Source organism: Populus alba, chromosome 1 (assembly GCF_005239225.2).
Source record: "Populus alba chromosome 1, ASM523922v2, whole genome shotgun sequence".
NCBI lineage: Eukaryota > Viridiplantae > Streptophyta > Magnoliopsida > Malpighiales > Salicaceae > Populus > Populus alba.
Genome location: NC_133284.1, coordinates 41,139,239 through 41,158,326, shown reverse-complemented (window position 1 = coordinate 41,158,326; position 19,088 = coordinate 41,139,239). Strand labels below are relative to the sequence as shown.

The 19,088-nt window shown below is 32.2% G+C and overlaps 1 protein-coding gene and 1 long non-coding RNA gene across 3 annotated transcripts; both read right to left on the bottom strand.

The window, feature by feature from the left end:
* Nucleotides 1-111: 111 nt before the first annotated feature.
* On the bottom strand, nucleotides 112-2,707 carry LOC140955476 (uncharacterized). The gene is made up of 4 exons (XR_012169589.1): nucleotides 2,023-2,707; nucleotides 1,688-1,791; nucleotides 1,487-1,606; nucleotides 112-1,393 (listed from the first exon to the last, which is right to left on the bottom strand). It is a non-coding gene; the product is annotated as an uncharacterized lncRNA (long non-coding RNA).
* A 5,531-nt stretch (nucleotides 2,708-8,238) lies between these two features.
* LOC118056901 (probable disease resistance protein At1g61300) lies at nucleotides 8,239-12,509 on the bottom strand. Of its 2 annotated transcripts, none has more exons than XM_035069321.2 (2): nucleotides 12,371-12,509; nucleotides 8,239-11,623 (listed from the first exon to the last, which is right to left on the bottom strand). In XM_035069321.2, exon 2 carries the CDS (start codon nucleotides 11,598-11,600, stop codon nucleotides 8,571-8,573), a length of 3,030 nt encoding a protein of 1,009 aa, XP_034925212.1. In that variant the 5' UTR covers nucleotides 11,601-11,623; nucleotides 12,371-12,509; the 3' UTR covers nucleotides 8,239-8,570. The 2 variants fall into 2 exon arrangements, with proteins under 2 accessions (XP_034925212.1, XP_073267306.1); XM_073411205.1 differs by lacking the exon at nucleotides 12,371-12,509 and adding an exon at nucleotides 12,135-12,271.
* Nucleotides 12,510-19,088: the final 6,579 nt, after the last annotated feature.

Sequence of the window (19,088 nt, the reverse complement as noted above, 5' to 3'; positions counted from 1 at the left end):
AATGGAATATACTAGGTTTTTTTTTTTATCCTTATTCGTTTATTATATATTTTTTTTATTTTAGATTTTTTTGTATAATTGTATATAATTAAAGATTTATCTAAACCTGATCATGTCTGCAAACTCAACAAAGCTATTTATGCTCTCAAACAGGCCCTTCTGGCATGGTATCCGGCTCTGAAAAATGCTCTACTTCAATTTGGTTTTGCTAATTCAAAAGCAGACTCATCTCTGTTTGTTTATACTTATGATAACACTATATGCTACTTTCTAGTATATGTGGATGACCTTGTTATCACTGGCAACAACTCCAGATTTGTGTGTTCCATTATTGACCAACTTGGCTGGAAATTTTTCATTGAAGGATACAGGTGCACTACATTATTTCTTAGCAGTGGAAGTCCTACCCACTCGAGATGGCATCTTCCTTTCCCAGCATAAGTACATCCATGATTTTTGCATAATACAAATATGAATGGTGCTCAAGAAGTTCTTACTCCTCTTTCCACAAGCCTACCTCTCAAGCTCTATGATGGTACTGCTTCCTTTGATAGCACTGAATACAAAAGGGTTCTGGGAAGTCTTCAATACCTCTCCCTCACTCGACCAGACATCTCTTTCGCTGTGAATAAGCTGTCCCAATTCATGCACAAACCACCTCAAACCCACTGGACAACAACTGAGAGGCTGCTGCGCTACTTAAAATTAACCATCTTCCATGGACTCAAGCTAACTTGCTGGCCTTTTCTGATGCTGACTAGGCACGCAACCTTGATGATCGAACCTCAACTTCAGTATACATCACCTTTGTAGGCTCCAATCCCATCTCATGGAGCTCAAAGAGACAACGTGCCATTGCACGATCATCAACTGAAGCTGAGTACAGGGCCCTTGCTACTGCAGCCTCTGAAACTATGTGGATACATTCCTTTCTTCAGTAACTACACTTCAAGCTCCACTCCCCTCCGCGATCTGGTTTAAATGGGCACTCTTCAAGTCAGACATGTGCACTCCTTCATTTGTGTGTGTATACAATCAGTATATGTTAGACATCAGATCACAGTAATAAAATTGAGGAGAATTTCCATTGAAAAACGCTCTCTGCATCTTCTATACACACTCCCTCGAGAACATTCAACTGGACTCTTTCCCAAGTGAAGTTGTTATAAGAAAGATATATAAAGACAACCGATGACAAAACTTCAAAATATCTCTCGTCTATGAAGTTCTTGAATTAGGATTTGTTTGTTCTTTTTTCTGGAAACTTTTGAAACATGAAATCTTTGGGTTGGAGCAGAACTTCAAGCTGAAAAAGAAATCTAGTGAAAATGGACATACACATTCTTGTTTCTTTCCAGAAGCCATTGAGGAACAGATCCAGTGAGCTTGTTTCCTGTCAAGCACGTTAACAATTTAAAAATGACAAATATCATACTACTCAGGAGCTTTCTTCCAAGAAATATATGAAAGAAATAAAAATATTTACCACATCGACTTGAAGTTGCAAAAGGAGTGTTGAAACTTCAAGGTATCCAGGAAATCTATTTTTGCCAGTTCGACAAATGACGTGGGACTTTATCCAGTGAGGTTATTGAAGCTGACATCTCTACATTGTACAAAATAAAAGTCCTTAAGAGGAGAAAAGAGAAAAATAAGTAAATAAATAAAAGGGAACTATGTGGTGCACCTTTAGGATTCTCAAAAGAGAAGCTCAGCAGCCCCTGTTTTATCTTCTTTGGGCTGAGATCAACTGAAGATATCAGTTTTCTAGTTCTTCACTAGGCATTTGTTCTGTTGTAAAAGGAGTGTTTCCATAGCTCTTAATTGTACTTCCAAATGAACATAAAATCTTTTGTCAAGTATTTATATCTTTTGACAATCAAATAATTTTCTAAGATAAAATTGAGTTGATGATTCAAACAGGAAAATCTTTTGTCAAGCATTTATAGCTATGTCATGAACAAATCGAAGGACAAGAGCATTAACAGAAAAGGATCTAAAACTAGAAGAACTCCAACTCACAATGTTTTTATGGAGTCCATATTACTAAGAGGTGGGAAGGAAGATCCTCTTCCTGTTATGTCACTGATCCTCCTGCAAGTATAATAAAACATAAAATCATGTTGTCATAAATACATTATTTAGACATAAAAACAATATTAAGATATTCTGATTGCTTACGAATCACTTAGTCTGGTCAAGGAAGCAATGCTAGAAGGTATATGTCACGACCCGATTCTCGAATCCATGACCGGCACACATACAAGATCTCCCGCTAGGATTTCATACCTATGTGAACCCAAACTCATATACAAACTTATCATTTACATAACTCAATCGAGTTCAAAGCAACAGTTGATTATATTAATATAAGAGTTTATACAAACTCATAGTTATGGAGCACTAACTAGACATAAATAAAAAGTATTAATTACAACTAAAAGAGCAGGTTCTAAAGGTCCAACAAAAGTTTCCTGCTAACAAGTTATAAGCCTGAAAAAGTAAATAATGAGAGAGTGAGTTCAACAACTCAATGAGTAGATAACATCAATATATATACGCGAGGTAATACAACAATGAGGAATTTATATACAAATATGGCTTTAGGTTCTTATAGAAAAGTTTCTCAAAGAGGTCATAACAAGAATATCATAAAGTGAAACTTGTCAGAAAATCAAAATGCAATGAGCATGAAGCTCTGTAGTGTGGGATGGCCAGTCCATACAGGTTGGTGACTCCCCCATCCAACTAAGATTTCAAATACGATGTGCACAAAGACTAAGATTTCAAATATGATGTGCACAAAGACTAACATTGCCATGTTAGCAATGATATTCTGATTAACATACCATAGATTCATATCTTAATCAAACAAACAAAATCATACCTCAAGGTTTAACTCATGACATCAGTCAAATGAGAAGCTATCGATTTAGAAGTCAATTCAAAAAAATGCATTGGCTTATATCAAGAATTCAGACTCAACAATTAATCATGCTTTATTATAATAAAGGATAAAAATCAACATACATATTATCAAGAAGCATGGTCCAATTCATATTAACAAATCAAATATTTATACTATTTCTCATGCATATGAAAAATTATTTACTTGCCTAACTTAAAAGTGAAAATAATTCATAAGTAGATACAGAAGGAAATCCTACTAATATCTTGCATGTAGAATATTAGCATTATCTGAATACAAAAGGAAACATAATAAAAAACAACTCGAAAAGAACTTACAACCGATTTCATACTCTTAAATAAGGATCTAACTCATAACATTATATGTTAACCAAACTAGTCATTTTTCTCAAAAATCCAAAAATTAAATGGTTTTCCTTAAAGTTAATTCAAAAGAAAACAAAACATAAAACTTTATAGTAAATTCACCAAATAACCTTAAATTATTCATCAAACCAATCTGAAAAGGCTAATATTACAACTAGGGATCAATCTAGAATTTCATCAGTTTTTAAGGGGTCAAATTGGAGGACCAAACTGAAAATGTCATAAATTCATAGTTGTGCAACAATTTTCCCCATAATTCATCCTCAATTCTGTCTAGAATCTATGAATTTTTTTAGTTGAATTTATTTTTTCATTTTATTTATTTGTTGTAAATTTGTTTGAGTTGATTTTCTTATTCTTTTTTCCAAGCATTTTGAGTATATATTATAGAGTGTTGATTTATGTTAATTTAATTGTTTTATAATTTTTTAAAAATATATTTTTAAATAATTACCGACGCGTCTGTTCCGTCAGTAAATCAGTCGGTAATAATATTTTTTTATTACCAACAAATTTACCGACAGATAAAAAATTACCGATGAAAGATTCACCGACATATCATTTTCGTCGATGATTTCGTTGGTAAATTAATTACCGATGGAATATGTGTCTTACACCGACAAAACAATTCTGTCGGTAAAACTATTAAATCTTGTAGTGCTGGAGCATATTTCGAGATTCTAGACATAATAAAAGATGAATTATGGGCATAATTCTAGTATAGTTATGAATTTCTAACACTTTCAATTTGGTCCTTCTATTTGACAAAAATTACAATTTGACCCTAAAAATTTGATAAAACTCCAGAATAGTCCTTGGAGTATAATTTGAGATTCTGGACAGAAATAAGGATGAATTATGAACAAAATTCCAGTATAGTCATGAATTTATGATATTTTTAGTTTGGTCATTCAATTTGACAAAGTTACAATTTGACCCTTAAAAATATGATAAATTCCAGATTGGTCCCTAGCTATAATATTAGATTTTTCAGATTGGTTTGATGAATAATTGAGGGTTATTTAGTGAATTATTATCAAGTCTTACTATTAATTTTATTATGGATTAGATTTCAGAAAAATCGTTTAATTTTTGGGTTTTTGGAAAAAATGACTAGTTTAGTTTACAAATATATAGGGTTATGGAATAGACCCTTAACTAAGTGTATTAAATAAGTTGTATGTTCTTTCGAGTCATTTTGAATATGTCTCATTTGTATTCAGATAATTTTAATATTCTACCGACGAGATATTAGTAAGATTTTCTTCGGTATCTGATTTCGAGTTCTTTTTGTTTTGAGTGAGTGAGTGGATAATTTTCTGTATGCATGAGAAATATTATAAATATTTGAGTTGTTAATATGAATTGAATCATGCTTCTTGATATATATATATATATATCCTTGTTACGATAAAGCATGATCAATTGTTGAATTTGAATTATTGATATGAACAAATATATATTTTGAATTGACTTCTGAATTAATAGCTCCTTATTTGATTGATGTCATGAGTTGAGCCTTGAGATATGAATATGTCCATTTGATTATGATTATGAACCTATGGTATGCTAGTCAAAATACCCATGCTAACAGGGTAAATGTTAGTCTTCGTGCACATTGTATCTGAACCCTAGTTGGTCGAGGGAGTCACCAACCTATGTGGACTGATCATCATATAGTACGGAGCCTCATGCTCATTGCATTTTGATTTTATGACGAGCTTTACCTTATGATATTCTTGTTATGGCCTATTTGAGAAACCTTCCTATAAGAACCTAGAGCCATAATTGTGTATATATTCATCATTGTTATATTACCTTGTGTGTGTGTATTGAACGTTATTTACTTACTGAGTTGTTGAACTCACCCTCTTATTATATATCTTTTCAAGATTTTAGCTTATTAGCGAATCATTTTGTTGGACTTTCAGAACATGCTCTTTTTTTGTTGTAATTTCAGAATATGCTCTTTTTTTTGTTGTAATTTGTGTTTTCCCTTTATGTCTAGTTAGTGCTCCATAACTATAAAATTATATTAACTCTTGTATTAAGACAATTAAATTATATTATGAAGTTAGTTTGTTGTTATTGCTGCGTTGAACTTTGATTGACTTATTTGAAGGATAAGTTTGCATGTAAATTTGGGTTCGTATAGGTATTGAACTTTGGAGGGGAACCTTGCCTATGTGTTGGTCATGAATCCGGGAATCGGGTCGTGACACAAATCCTCTCTAGGGATCTCAAAGTCTTTTGGGAATAATGCATAGTAAAAGAGACATTGTTTCATTGGTGAATCACTAGATGGTTATAGCTAAATCTCAATATGTGGAATATGTCAGGTTCCAAATCATCTTTTCTAACTTTTAATTCTTCCAATTTCTCCAATGCATTCTTCCACTCACATATGTCAACCACTGCCCTCATGGTTCTCGCCATTGTTATAATTTCTAGAGGCAAACCAGCACATTTCCTTGCAATAACTACTGCTATTCGTTCCACTTCTAGAGAAAGTGCTCTGTCATGTCCAAGTTTTTGTCTCCGTAAGTGGCTTCACTGTGATTTTGTGTTTGCTACCCATCTATTGACAAACCCTTTGATCGTGTTGTCGTAATCGCAATCTTTAACTAGGACAGGAATTCCCACTTTGTGTAGCTCAAAAGTGTTCCACAAATCATCTAAAATGAGAATTCATTTTTGTTTCTTCCTTAGTTCTTTTGACAATTTGACAGTTCTACGCAGTTCTTCATCTTCACTTGAAAAATCTAAGCCAAGACATTTAGCAATAAGAGTTTGTAATCTTTTAATGTTGAAATCTGGAGACATAGTCACCAAAAAAACACAATGAGAAAAGTCTTGTCTTTCTAGAAGCTTATTATGAATATTTTGCAGCATTGTCGTTTTATCAACTCCCCTCATTTCATAAATACCAATTATCGAGACTGCATCATTCATTAACCAAAACCATATCACTTTTATATTCTGTTCAAATGCTCAACCCACTAGCTTTTTAGAGCTAGTAGGTAATGGATCTCCTAGAGTCTTATTTGTGTTGCCTGTAAGCCCTCCATAAGAGCTAGCTCCTCCACCAGGCTGCACTACCCCTCGAGTCCCATTCTCTATATCATCCTTCATTATCATTTCATTGATCTCAACCCAACTTAATTTTAAGGCATGTTCTACATTCCTCTCCAGGTCACCATCCTCCCTTGATACTCTTTAGACTCCACCAGCAGATGTTACCACCATTGTCATTGCAGCTCCATTGAATTTGTATTCCCATGCGGTACCCTCGGGGCCTCCACGTAACATTGGACGAACGTGCTTGCCTTTTCAACTGGATTTGGTTTCGATGGCCCATTCCATCTTCTTTGATTTGGGAGAGTTTATGTATGAATTTCCAGCTTGATTTGATTTCAATTGTTTTTTCTATATATATATATTGCTGCATAGTACAACCTTGCTATGCTTTGTCAATTCAATTTTGGGTGTCCTGCCATGTTAGCTGTAACAGTGATGCCTACTGCCCTTGATATCATCTTTCCCATCATGGTCAGCTGAGCTTCTTTCTTCTTTCTTTCTTTCTTTTTTTTTTTTTTTTTTCCTGGGATGTGCTTGTTTAAGTCTGATTGGGAGACCTATAATGGAGTTCTTATGCTAACTTATCTGTTTTCTTTACATGGTTTTGCATTCCTGCTTCTCTCTTCTGCTCAATGCTGTAGCTCAATTGAAATTCAATTTCGTCAGATTATGAGGATGAATAGTTTGAATATTTGAGGAAACATTACAGGCAATTTTTCTGCCCGATAAGCCAGTCCAGTTTCAATCAGAACTTTACACCCTTCCCTGTAAATTATAGAAAAAAGACATTCAATTTTTTAAAGCTAAACAAATACCTTTTTTCCAAAATGCTTCTGATGGAAGGAAGAAATTAACTGAGCAAATGCCTTTTTTGAAAGATTGACCTGTGTAACTTTCTGATAAAGACATGGTCTCTCTCTTGCGTTTGAAGTCAGGATTTGTGCTTTTTGTTTGTTATTACACAGGACATGCAATTGTTCTGCATGTACTCCTACCCAAGCATTAATTGGTTTCCTTCAACACAACATCTATACAACTTTACAGGAACCATTAAACATGCAGTTACCTTGTAAGCAAAACTGAAACCACCCTCGCCGACTTCGTCTTCCGCATCGAAGTTCTTGGTACCAGATTTCATCTTAGTGTGAAAAGTCCTGTTTGCAGATCTAGGCCTCTAAGCTCTGTCAGGCCACAATTTTGGATGTCAAAGAGAATACTCGTAAGTTCATAGAAAAAGTTATGTTCTGTTTTCAGCATCTTCAAGAGAATATTAAACAGAGCAATTGTAGTCGACATGAATTATTGAAGAGTTAACAATTCACAGACAATATTTCTAAATCTTCAAAGAAAAGTATAATGAGAATTGAGTCATTAATCTGGTAGTCCAAGTAGAGATGCCAAAGAGCTTGTTATTTTTTCTTCCCCCTTTTTATAAGGACTCCAAAAGAAATACCAATACCTTTATATGCATAGACTCTGCCACCAAGCCAGCCATTTCTCTGCATGGCACCTAGTACTAGAAGGGCAACGAAAACTGCTCTGGCTACTGTTCCAGTCACTATGGCTACAACATTCCTGTTGCCACTCTCACACGTAATTAGGTGCAAATCCGAAGCTCAAGCATGATTTGATCTTGATTTTTATAATTAAGATTCTCCAATATTTAAAGATCATCAACAAGAATTAAAAGCCATAGACTTTGAAGCCAATCAAATTCTCATTAAAAACCCAACTCTAAAAAGACAGAGTCATCCAATTCCATGTGAAGATAGTAACAAGTTAAAAAAAAAATCCTACAAATAAATAAACAGAGGAATCAATATAAATAAGAGAATGAAGTTTTTAAGGTTGGGATGATAACAAGAATATTATAAGATAAAACTAATAACAAAATCTGACAGCCTTGGGTAGCGTTTGATGTTTTCAAGAGAGAGGGAAGAGATTGATATTCAGAGAGAGAAAAGGAGGAATTAAAGCATAAGCTTACATGTAATTCATTTTTTATATTAAGGGGTAATGTCGTCCCCTAAGTCCTATCTCTGCAAAGGGCAATGTTATAGATGTTCATCATTTCAAAATTTACAAAGGGAAGAAGCACATCAGTCTTTAAGTGGACGTGCTTACCCGTAATTCAATATTAAATTAAGGGGCAATGTCGTCTCCTACCCATCAATCTCTACAGAGGGAAAAGTCATCTCCTACCCTATCATTCGAAACCTTACAAATGGCCGAAGGACATCCTTAGTATTAGGATGCTCCCACTCCACTACTGACTCCCACCATTCTTCTGGCGTTGCATAGATTCTTCCAAGAAAAGGGGGAGGAGATGGCTGGCCATTTTCAAGCAACGGAAGACAAATTGACAACCTCTTCAGCTTCTCACAATTTTCTACATGAATATATTGCAGAAAATCGCAAATCAGTTTTGCACTACAAATGCTTTTGAGTTCTGGTAATCCAACCAAGCGCAGAGATCGTAACTTGGGGAGTTTGAATTCACTGTTGCTGCTTTCTTCACCCATAACCCCTTCTTCATCTGATCTTGTTCCACCTATTATCTCCTCCATCATCTCACATCCTTCAACTGCAATCATTTCTAGGTTTACGAGGTTGGGCAGCAAGACAAGAGGGAACAACTTCTTCATACTAGTACATCCAAAACAAAAGAACTTCTTAAGACTAGAAAATATACCACTACAAGAATGCAATAGTACTGAAGCAGAGCAAAACCAAGAAGATGAAACCAAGCTCTCCATGCTATTGCAACTATTAATATGGATAGCCTCCAGTTTAGTTGCATTCTTTATTAGAGACCAAAAATCACATAAACTTGTTGCATCATCATAATTATTAATGTTTAGTTGTTGAATGTCCTTCGAGAACATAACCTGAAAATCTCCATCTTTGTCGATACTCAAGTTACCCCAAACAATTTCTTTTATTCTGCAATCATCATAATCATAATCATAATCATAATAATACTTCATTGGTCCTACAAGAATTTTGTATGTGTTTAGTGATTTGGTATCATCCCGAGATTTGAGATACTCCACGTAGTCTGAGTAACCTTCAAAATGGCATACCAAAGTTTCCAACTTCCTCAAGCATCCCACTTCCTTTCCTTTAACTGTTATCGGAGCATATTGTCCTATTATATTATCTTTGGTAGGAGGAATCAACTCCTCCAATACAAAGACTTGCAGGCGAGAGAGCTTAGGTAACAACCCACTAGGAAACTCCTTTTCACCACATCCATTCATTCTAAGATACCTCAGGTTGCATAGACATTCCATACCTTGAGGAATCTTTTCAGGTGTGGTACCATGGAGATCTAACCTCTTTAGTGCCCTCAGCTTTTTCAATGATGGTACATGCCTTAACTCCCTACAGTGTTTGATCAACAATACAGTGAGACTCACCAATTCAGAGACAGAATCAGGCAGTTTTGTGATACTTGTATAAGACAGATCAAGAACCTTGAGCCCACACAACTGCTCAAAAAATGAATCTGCTATAAATTGCAACTCTGAATTTGCACATAACAATAGAGTTGAAAGACCGGGACACCTTGGTGAATGGCTGGAAGGAATTACTTGAATTTGGTTATACATCAGTGAAACTCTAGTAAGATTCTCTGTCCACTCCTCTGCATCCGGCAATTCTTTTAATTGTGCACCTGCTTTAACCATGCCTTGAGAGTTCTCTTGTAGTATTTGGATGGCCATGTCCCTAATCAAGTCATGCATATTGACACATCCACGACGAGCGTTCATTTTCTTAGCACTTTCCAAAAGGCAGACACTTTGAAGTTTATTAAGCATCGAGTGGCCTTTGTCAAGTTCAGCCTCCCTACTTTCCAGCCCTTTAATCACTCCCTCGCCAATCAAATAAGCTATCAAATCCTCTCTAGGGATCTCAAAGTCTTCCGGGAATAATGCACAGTACAAGAAACATTGCTGCAGTGCTGCCTCACTTAGATGGTTATAGCTATATCTCAGTATGTGGAATACATCAGGCTCCATATCATCTTTCCTAACTCTTGATTGTCTCAGGTCCTCTAAAGCATTCCTCCACTCGTGTATGTCCTCCACCCCCTTCATGGTTCCAGCCATTGTTGTAATTCCCAGAGGCAAACCATCACACTCCTTTGTGATAGATTTTGCAATCTGTTCCACTTCTGGAGAAAGTGCCATTTGATGTCCAAGTCTATCAATAAACAAAGTCCAAGCTTCTTCCTCCAATATAGGACTTACTTTGATTTTGTGTTGGGTATCCATCTGGTGACAAACCTTTTCTAATCGTGTTGTAAGAATCAGCTTGCATCCCTTAACAGCTTGGATAGGAACTCCTACCTTGCGTAGCTCAAAAGCCTTCCACAGATCATCTAAAATCAAAACCCATTTCTGTTTCTTCATTAATTCTTTTGACAAAGCGGAAGCTCTATACAGCTCCTCACCTTCATTAGAAAGATCTAAACCAATCCGTCTGGCGATACTGTTTTGCAATCTACTAATGCTGGTATCTTGTGAAACAGTAATCCAGTAAACATGACAAAAACTGTGTCGTCTTTTTTGAAGCTGATCATATATATGTTTCACCAATGTTGTCTTACCCACTCCGCCCATCCCATAGATGCCAATTGTTGAAACTTCGTCGTGCATCAACCAAGACCAGATAGTCTTCTTATGGTCTTCGAATGCTTGACCCACCAGCTTTGTCATTGGCACTGCGTCTCCTGGAATCTCATTTGTGTTGCCTGTAAGCCCTGCAGAAGAGCTAGCTCCTGCACCAGGCTGCACTACTCCTCCAGTCTCATTCTCTATATCATCCTCCATTACATTAGTGATCTCTTCCAAAAATGTTCCAAGTGCTTGAACCATTGTAACTGGTGCTTGTATCCTTCCTGCATCCCCTGCTAAATTGTCGACTTCATTATTCTTTTGTTCTTGTGGAATGGTTGAAATGGCATCATCATTTACATTGCTCGAACTTGCTATGCTTTTATGTCTTTTGTTGCCACCATGCACAGCTTGAAAAGCTGCTTCTTGAACGTCTTCAGGCACTTGTCTACAAATTGTAACACCACGCCCTTGGACTCCTGACAAATGCCATTTAATCCTCGTGACGGAAGTAGCAGCTGCATATTCATAGTCACAAAATGTACAGTTGAAACGACCATCATTCAGCTTCCCAACAAAATCCCAAAATGGATCATTCTGTCTAGCCATTTTCTCCGCTTTCTTCTTTGACCCTTCAAACATCACATAAAAAATTGTCAAAAGTAAGGCAGACACTTAACTATATATTTTCCTATAGAGATGTACTTCAAGTAGATAAAAAAATTATAACAAATATTGAATAATTTAAATAATTGTCAGAAAAGCAATCTAAAATAAAAATTTGGAAGAAATTCTGCTGAAGATAAGTAGTTGAAGTTGACAGAAAAATGAACATGTAAGAACAAAGCTATAATATGAGTTTTGAGTTCTAAAATTGATCAAGTGGAAGGAAAGGTTGAAACTAAAATAAGAAGTTAAAAATAGCAAAGAACATGAAAAGAAAAAACAATGAACTTGGTATGAACTCCACAAGGCATGGATTATAAAAACTAATTAAGAAAGGTAAATTGATTTATATTTGGAAACTTGTGTTGTACTTAAAAAGGATTCAAAAGAATTTCAACAAAAGAATCTGAAGCTAACTACGGAGTGATCTGAAAATGTAAGCGCAAGAATACGAGAAAGAGTACTGTAACTAGTCACCTATCAAGCTGACAAGAGGCACTCAACAGACAAAAGAAACCTTGAGAGCAGCTGTTTTTAAGACAAGTAGTTGAAGTTGAAGGCAATATGAACATGTAAGAACAAAGCTATAATATGAGTTTTGAGTTCTAAGATAGATTAAGCAACACATATAATTAGGTTCTACAACCAAATGGGCAGATCTTATTTGAAACAAAATTAGTGGTAGAAAAACAGGAAAAGAAAGTAAAACTCACCTTGCAAGCAAGAAAGTTGTTGAACTCCAGATGAGATGATTCGATTCAATCAGAAAAGGGAATCACAGATCATGAGAAAGGTTTAAGAAATTTGGCGAGGGAAATTAGGAGGTCAATGGTATACTGAGAGAGATCAAGCAGAAGACAATGTCATTTTTAAAAATAATTAATTATTAGTTGTATTGTTTAATAAGAAGGAAGCAGCAGCTTTCCTACCCAAGATTATATATATTATAAGATATAGCAAGTTGCTTTTAACCTTTAATTATATGCAAGTGCTGCATATAATTAAGAATTATATGCAAAAGAATCAGATGCTAATTGTTGAGTGAGTTAACGTGTGGACCCACCGCAATGTTCAAACTTTGATGAAGCTCATATGAAAGTGTAAGCACATGAACAGGAGAGAGAATAGAAACAAAGAATGCAGGACAGACATCCACGAAATTGGACAGAAACTTGGACAGAGCAGGATGAACTGTTAATTTAAGTTATTGATGTAGAAACTTGGACAGAGCTGGCTGTAGAAATAGCTTATATATAATTCTAAAGCTTGATTTATAATTTCTATGTTGTTCTATGAGATTCCATCAAGAGATGGCTGTAGAAATAGCTTATATATAATTTTAAAAATAAAGATTGGCTTTTCTGTATAGTGGCAGGTCCATTGACTGGAATAAATATTTTAAAGGAGAAACTAAAAATAAGTTTATTTTTTACGATTTTTTTTATAATATCGATGGGCCACCACTACCTATAATAAAATAATTCATAACTGAGAGCTTGTGAGATGATGATGATGATAACAAAAATTATACCAGTGAGCACTTTTAGTTAGATTCCATCTTGCCAGAACCTTAAACTGGTATAAAGTTGGTCTGAAAAGTAAAGTTATTGAAATAAAAATATTTTTTAAAAAAATTATAAATTCTTAACAGATTGTCTAATAAAATCTATAAAACTTGAAATTTTTAATTTATTATTTTCATTGCATTGCATTTATCTTTCAAAATACCCAATAGCACAACAAAATCATCATCGTTAAATAATTAACTTGTCGATTGAATATTTTGATTGTTATTGACATTTATTATAAATTAAATTCATATGCAAAATATTGATTTCCTAATAAAAACTATTTTTCTCTTATGTATTTTAAAAAATATTTTTTAGCTACCAATGGACCAATGACACTGCTAATATTGTCGTACCAAACCAATGCATAATGTTGGGTGTTTAAGAGTGTAAGAATAGATATCTTTTAAATTGTTTTTTGTTTGGAAATTTATCAAAATAATATATATTTTTTAAAAAAAATTATTTTTAATATTAACACATTAAAATGATCTGAAAATATTAAAAAATTAATTTGAAATAAAAAAATTATTATTTTTAAAATAAAAAAAACAAACATATTCTAGACGAAATAGTCGCTGGTTAAAAAGCTACGGTCAAAGGTTCTACCCTATCTAGACATCGCCAACTTACCTATGCTATTGGCATCACAACCATAACTAGGGGTGTTCAAAATAACCGATTAACCGAGAAAACTGAAGAAAAATTAACTGAAAAATCGAATCAAAATGAGAAACCAATTAAACCAATTGTTAAAATTATAAATTTTAACAGGTCTGGTTCGGTTTCGGTTTTGAACCAGAAACTAGCACAAACCGAACCAAACCCACTAAAAGCTAAAAATTACAAAAATATTTGAGGTATAAATAGTTAAATTATAACCTAACCCTAACAATTAACATAATTTTACTGTCTCTGACAAAAAGTCACCCCCTTCCCCAGAGAAATTTCCAATCTTCCTCTCAATTAATTCCCAATCTTACTTTTCCAGTTTCCCAATCTTCCTTTCCGATGGGTTGTTGAATGAGCTTTCAATGAGAAGATCACATTTTTCAACATCACATACACATCCAAAGAAAATTGATGTACAGTGATCTTTGCGTATCTTTGTCAGTTCTTGTATCTTTTTCTTGTTCTTATCTTTCCTCCCTTTTCATTATTAGCTATACCTTAGACTCCTCTACTTTGAGTTCTTAGTCGAGACTCTTTCTTTCACTCCTGCAACTCAAGGTTTTCCTTTCTAAAGTTGCGAAAGGCGGCCCCCCCAAAACAAAGCCCCGCCCTTCCTTTCCCCCTTTAATGAAAGACCCTCGCCCTGTTTCCTATTCATTTGTGGGTCGGGACTTGAGGACTTTTTTTTGTCAATTTCAAAAATCTCCCAACCAATCTTTCTTGTGGTAAGTATTCGTGATAATGGCTGAGATCGATGGGATAATGGCAGTGGAAACCATGGAGGAGTTGTTTTGGATATTAAAGATAATTATCCTTCATCTAGCTCCATCAAGGAAGTTTCTATCTTGAACTTCTCTATGCCTTTCATATAAAAGATGCTGTAAAATCTATCTTCTTTCTGTGCCTGTGTTTTCTCCTTGCCATATGAAAAATCCGGTTTCCTGGTTTAAAAAGAAAATTTTAAAGCCTGATTTAATGTAAGCCAATTTAAAAAAATCCAAAAAAAAAACCCATATATGATGGGAAAAGGTTTCTTGGTTTTTTGCTAAATTCTCAACTAGTTCAATAGCAAAAAAAAATAAAAAATCGACAAAGATAATTTAAAAAAAAAACAAAAAATAATAAAAAAAAAGATAATGTTGGAAAAAAAAAACACATGTGAGCAACGTTAAAAACAAAACAAAAAAAGAAAGCATACGGGGAATGGAAAAAAAACAAAAAATGAAAAATGAAAAAAAAAAACATGTGGGGAAAGCTATAATACTTTCCCCACGCATTTTAAAATATTAGTTAATAAGGGTTAGAATTATGATTTTTATAATTAGGGTATTTAAGGGGCATAAATATGATGTTACCCCTGTATATAAAAAATATTAATTTTATGTTGTATATAAAGACCCCAAATTAAATTAATTATAAAATTAATTTTTCTAATTAGACGAGGATTGAATTAAATTATTTAATTATATATATATATATATATATATATATATATATAATATTTTTGTAAAATCCCAATTGAATTATAATTGAATTAAAAATATTTAATTAAACTATGTTTAGAAAAAAAAGTTTTTAAAATAAAGAGTGTTCTTAAGTTCAAAAACTTTATTTAATAGATCCTAAAGTAGTTTAGAATTTTAATACGATCAATTTTATTATTAAATCTTGAAAAATAAAATTTCAAGAAAAAATAAATTAAATAAATTTCTTATTAAGTTTTATTTAATATTTCCAAAAGTTAAAAATACTATTTTAAAATTATACATAAAGCTAATAATTAGAATTGAAGCATGTAACACACACATATATGTGTGTGTGATTTGTAAATAATGGATGAGTACGGATATTAAAAGACTGATGTGAATTTTTTTTTTGGTTGATTGTAATATTAAATAAAACCTATATGCCTTCTTGTTTTGCTATTTTTCTCATCTAATTTCTCTTGAATGTATCTTGTTATTTTTGTTCAATTATATAAATATTATGTAATTTAAAAAGGTAATAATTTAAATAGAAAACTTATTTTGTAATCTAAGATGAAGAAAAATAACGTAAAAGCATACAATCATGGCGCTCACAAGAACTTATAAAGATGTGCATTAACTACCTAGGATTTGACAACCTATATTTCTTTGATGGCTAGAGAAAATTAGTTTAGATATATTAATAATTATTCAATTAGAATTAAATGCTAGAGATACATGTTTATATATAATTTTTATGTATGATATAACAACCATACCAATGTAGGAGACCTAATTAATAAATAAATAAAAATTCCTTATATTATACATGTTAAGAATATGATTTATTGTCATCTAATTTTATAAGCATAAAATGAGAGTTCCATTTATGAATAATTTGTTGAGTCATCAAAGGTTATTGTACATCGAATATGTTTAATCCTATAAAATTCTGGTCTTAATTAACAACATTTGTATGAGTCATATGATATGCTCATAAACACTTAAGATTAGAGATTGTAGTTAGGTGAGTTTAAAGAAAGAGTTGTCATCTAATTAATCTAGAAGTCATATAAAGATGTGATTGATATACTATATTATCTATCTAATTTAATTTATTTTGACTTATAGAGTAACTTAAAATCATATAAATTAAATTTGATCCTAACCTACTAGGATATATAAGCTATATTTCTCAAATTAATTGATAGGGCTATTAATTTGCATGAAAATAATGGGAGAATAAATTATAATTAAAAATCTCATCTAAATTTTTCTATAGATATTTATATAAAACTAATACATGTTATTTTTATATGAATGAATTGATAGATCACTATGAGTAGCAATATGTCCTTGTCGTAGCATACTTGATGTAAGAAAATTGATTGGATTAAACTTATTGGACTGGTACCACAATGTGAGACTTGTTCTTAAACAAGAAAAAAGATTTTATGTTCTTGAAAACCCAATTCCTCATGTCTTTGATATAGTCATTAATGATTAAGCTAAAACTGAATATTAATGTCATATTAATGATAATAGGTAGGCTATATGTGTAATATTAGCAAACATGTCATATAAAATTCAAATATAATTTGAGAATATTGATGTGTATACTATGATTATGCATCTTAAAAAGTTTTTTTTTTTTTTTATATATACAGCTTGTAGGATTAAGAGGTATGAAATCTTTAAGAAATTGTTTCGCTTGGCAAAAGGTTCCTCTATGAACACCCATATATTGTTTATGGTTGAAAATTATCTTTCTACTTCACATGAAAATTCTTAAGTATTCGATATCATATGTGGTTTTCACATTTATAAGAATGTGTAGGAACTATAGAGAAGTAGAAGATTACTTAAAGATGAAGTGGATCTACGAGGTGGTAATGGAGCAATAGATGATGCTTTAGCTGCAGGAACTTATTATTTGACTTTACAAAGAGGAATGATACTAGAACTTGATAATTATAATTTTATTTCAATATTTTCTAGAAAAATCATATCCATTTCTTATTTATCTTTGAATGGATTTAAATTTATTATTGAGAGAAAATGTTGTTTCTTTTATAATAATGATGTTTATAATGGATTTGTTATTTATACAAATCATTTATATATACTTGATTTAGAAATGTTTATGTTCAATATAAATAAAAAGAGTAATAAATTCGATAATCAATATCCATTATATTTATGACAATGTGGACTTGGTCATATAAATGAAACAATAATCACTAAGTTACATAGAGAAATATATTGTGATCCTTTTGATTATGGATCATATGACAATTATAAATCTTGTTTATTGAATAAGACGACAAAAACACTCCTTATTAATAAGACGACAAAAACACCCCTTATTGAAAAGAGTGAAATAACGAAAAAATTATTAGATCTAAAACATATAGATGCATGTAGACCAATGACGATTCATAATATAGATGGATACACATATTTCATCATAATTACTAATGAACATTTTAGATATGTTTATGTGTATTTGATGAAACACCAATTTGAGTCAATTGAAAAGCTCAAATAATTCAGAAATAAAGCTAAAAAAATAAAGCATCAAGATGCTTCAATTAGATTAAAGTGGAGAATACATGAGTTAAGAATTTCAAGATTATCTAAAAGTGAATGATAATATCTCAAAATAAACATCTACTAGAACACTATAACATAATAGAGTTTTTAAAATGAGAAATTATACCCTATTAGATACTGTGTGATCCATGACGAGCTATGCAAATCTTTCATATTCTTTTCAAGGCTATGTCCTATAAATTGTCACTTACCTTTTAAATAAAGTCCCAATAAGATCTATTGATAATACTCCATATGAGATATGGATAAGTAAGAGACCAGAATTATCATAATTAAATATTTAAGGATATGATGATTACGTGAAGCATATTGTATCAGAAATGTTAGGAGCTAAGTCGGATAAATCCAAATTTATGAGATATCTAAAAGAAATTATTGGATATTATTTCTACCATTTTATTGAGCAAAATATATTTGTCTCAAAGCATATTACCTTTTTAAAGAAAGAATTTTTTATAAAAAAAAGGAAATAAAAGAAAAATAAAACTTGAAGAAGTTTAAGAACCATAAACTAACATTGAAATAGAATTCGAGCCTGAAGCTATAACATTGGATGTTTAACTTGACTCAAGTAACGTAACATCTTTATAGATATATTATGACAAGTCATTAATAAATGAGATATGGACTTATCATGAAAGCTAAAAATGATGAATTACTCATATTTGATGAGCCTACTAACTATATAGAAGCAATACTTTCTGTAAAATGGCTAAATACCATGAAATATGAAATAGATTCCACACCAAACATGTTTGGACATTGATTAATCCATATAAGAAATAAAACCCATTAAATGTAAGTAAGTCTTTAAGAGATAGACTAATATGGATAGTAATGTGCAAATGTATAAAGCCAAACTAGTTGCCAAAGATTATGGATAAAGATAATGAGTTGATTTTGATAAAACTTTTTTGTTGGTAATTATGTTAAAATCCATAAAGATTATACTTGTTATAGTTGCATACCACGATTATGAAATTTAAAAAATAAATGTCAAAAATACACCATTGAATGGAAATTTTTATGAAGTGGTGTATATAACATAACTTGAAGGTTTTGAATACAAAGGATTTGCAAATAAAATATATAAACTATAAAAATCAATTTAT

Excerpts from the sequence above, each read along its gene's own strand:
- LOC118056901 (XM_035069321.2), bottom strand. The coding sequence starts at position 11,600 with ATGGCTAGACAGAATGATCCATTTTGGGATTTTGTTGGGAAGCTGAAT.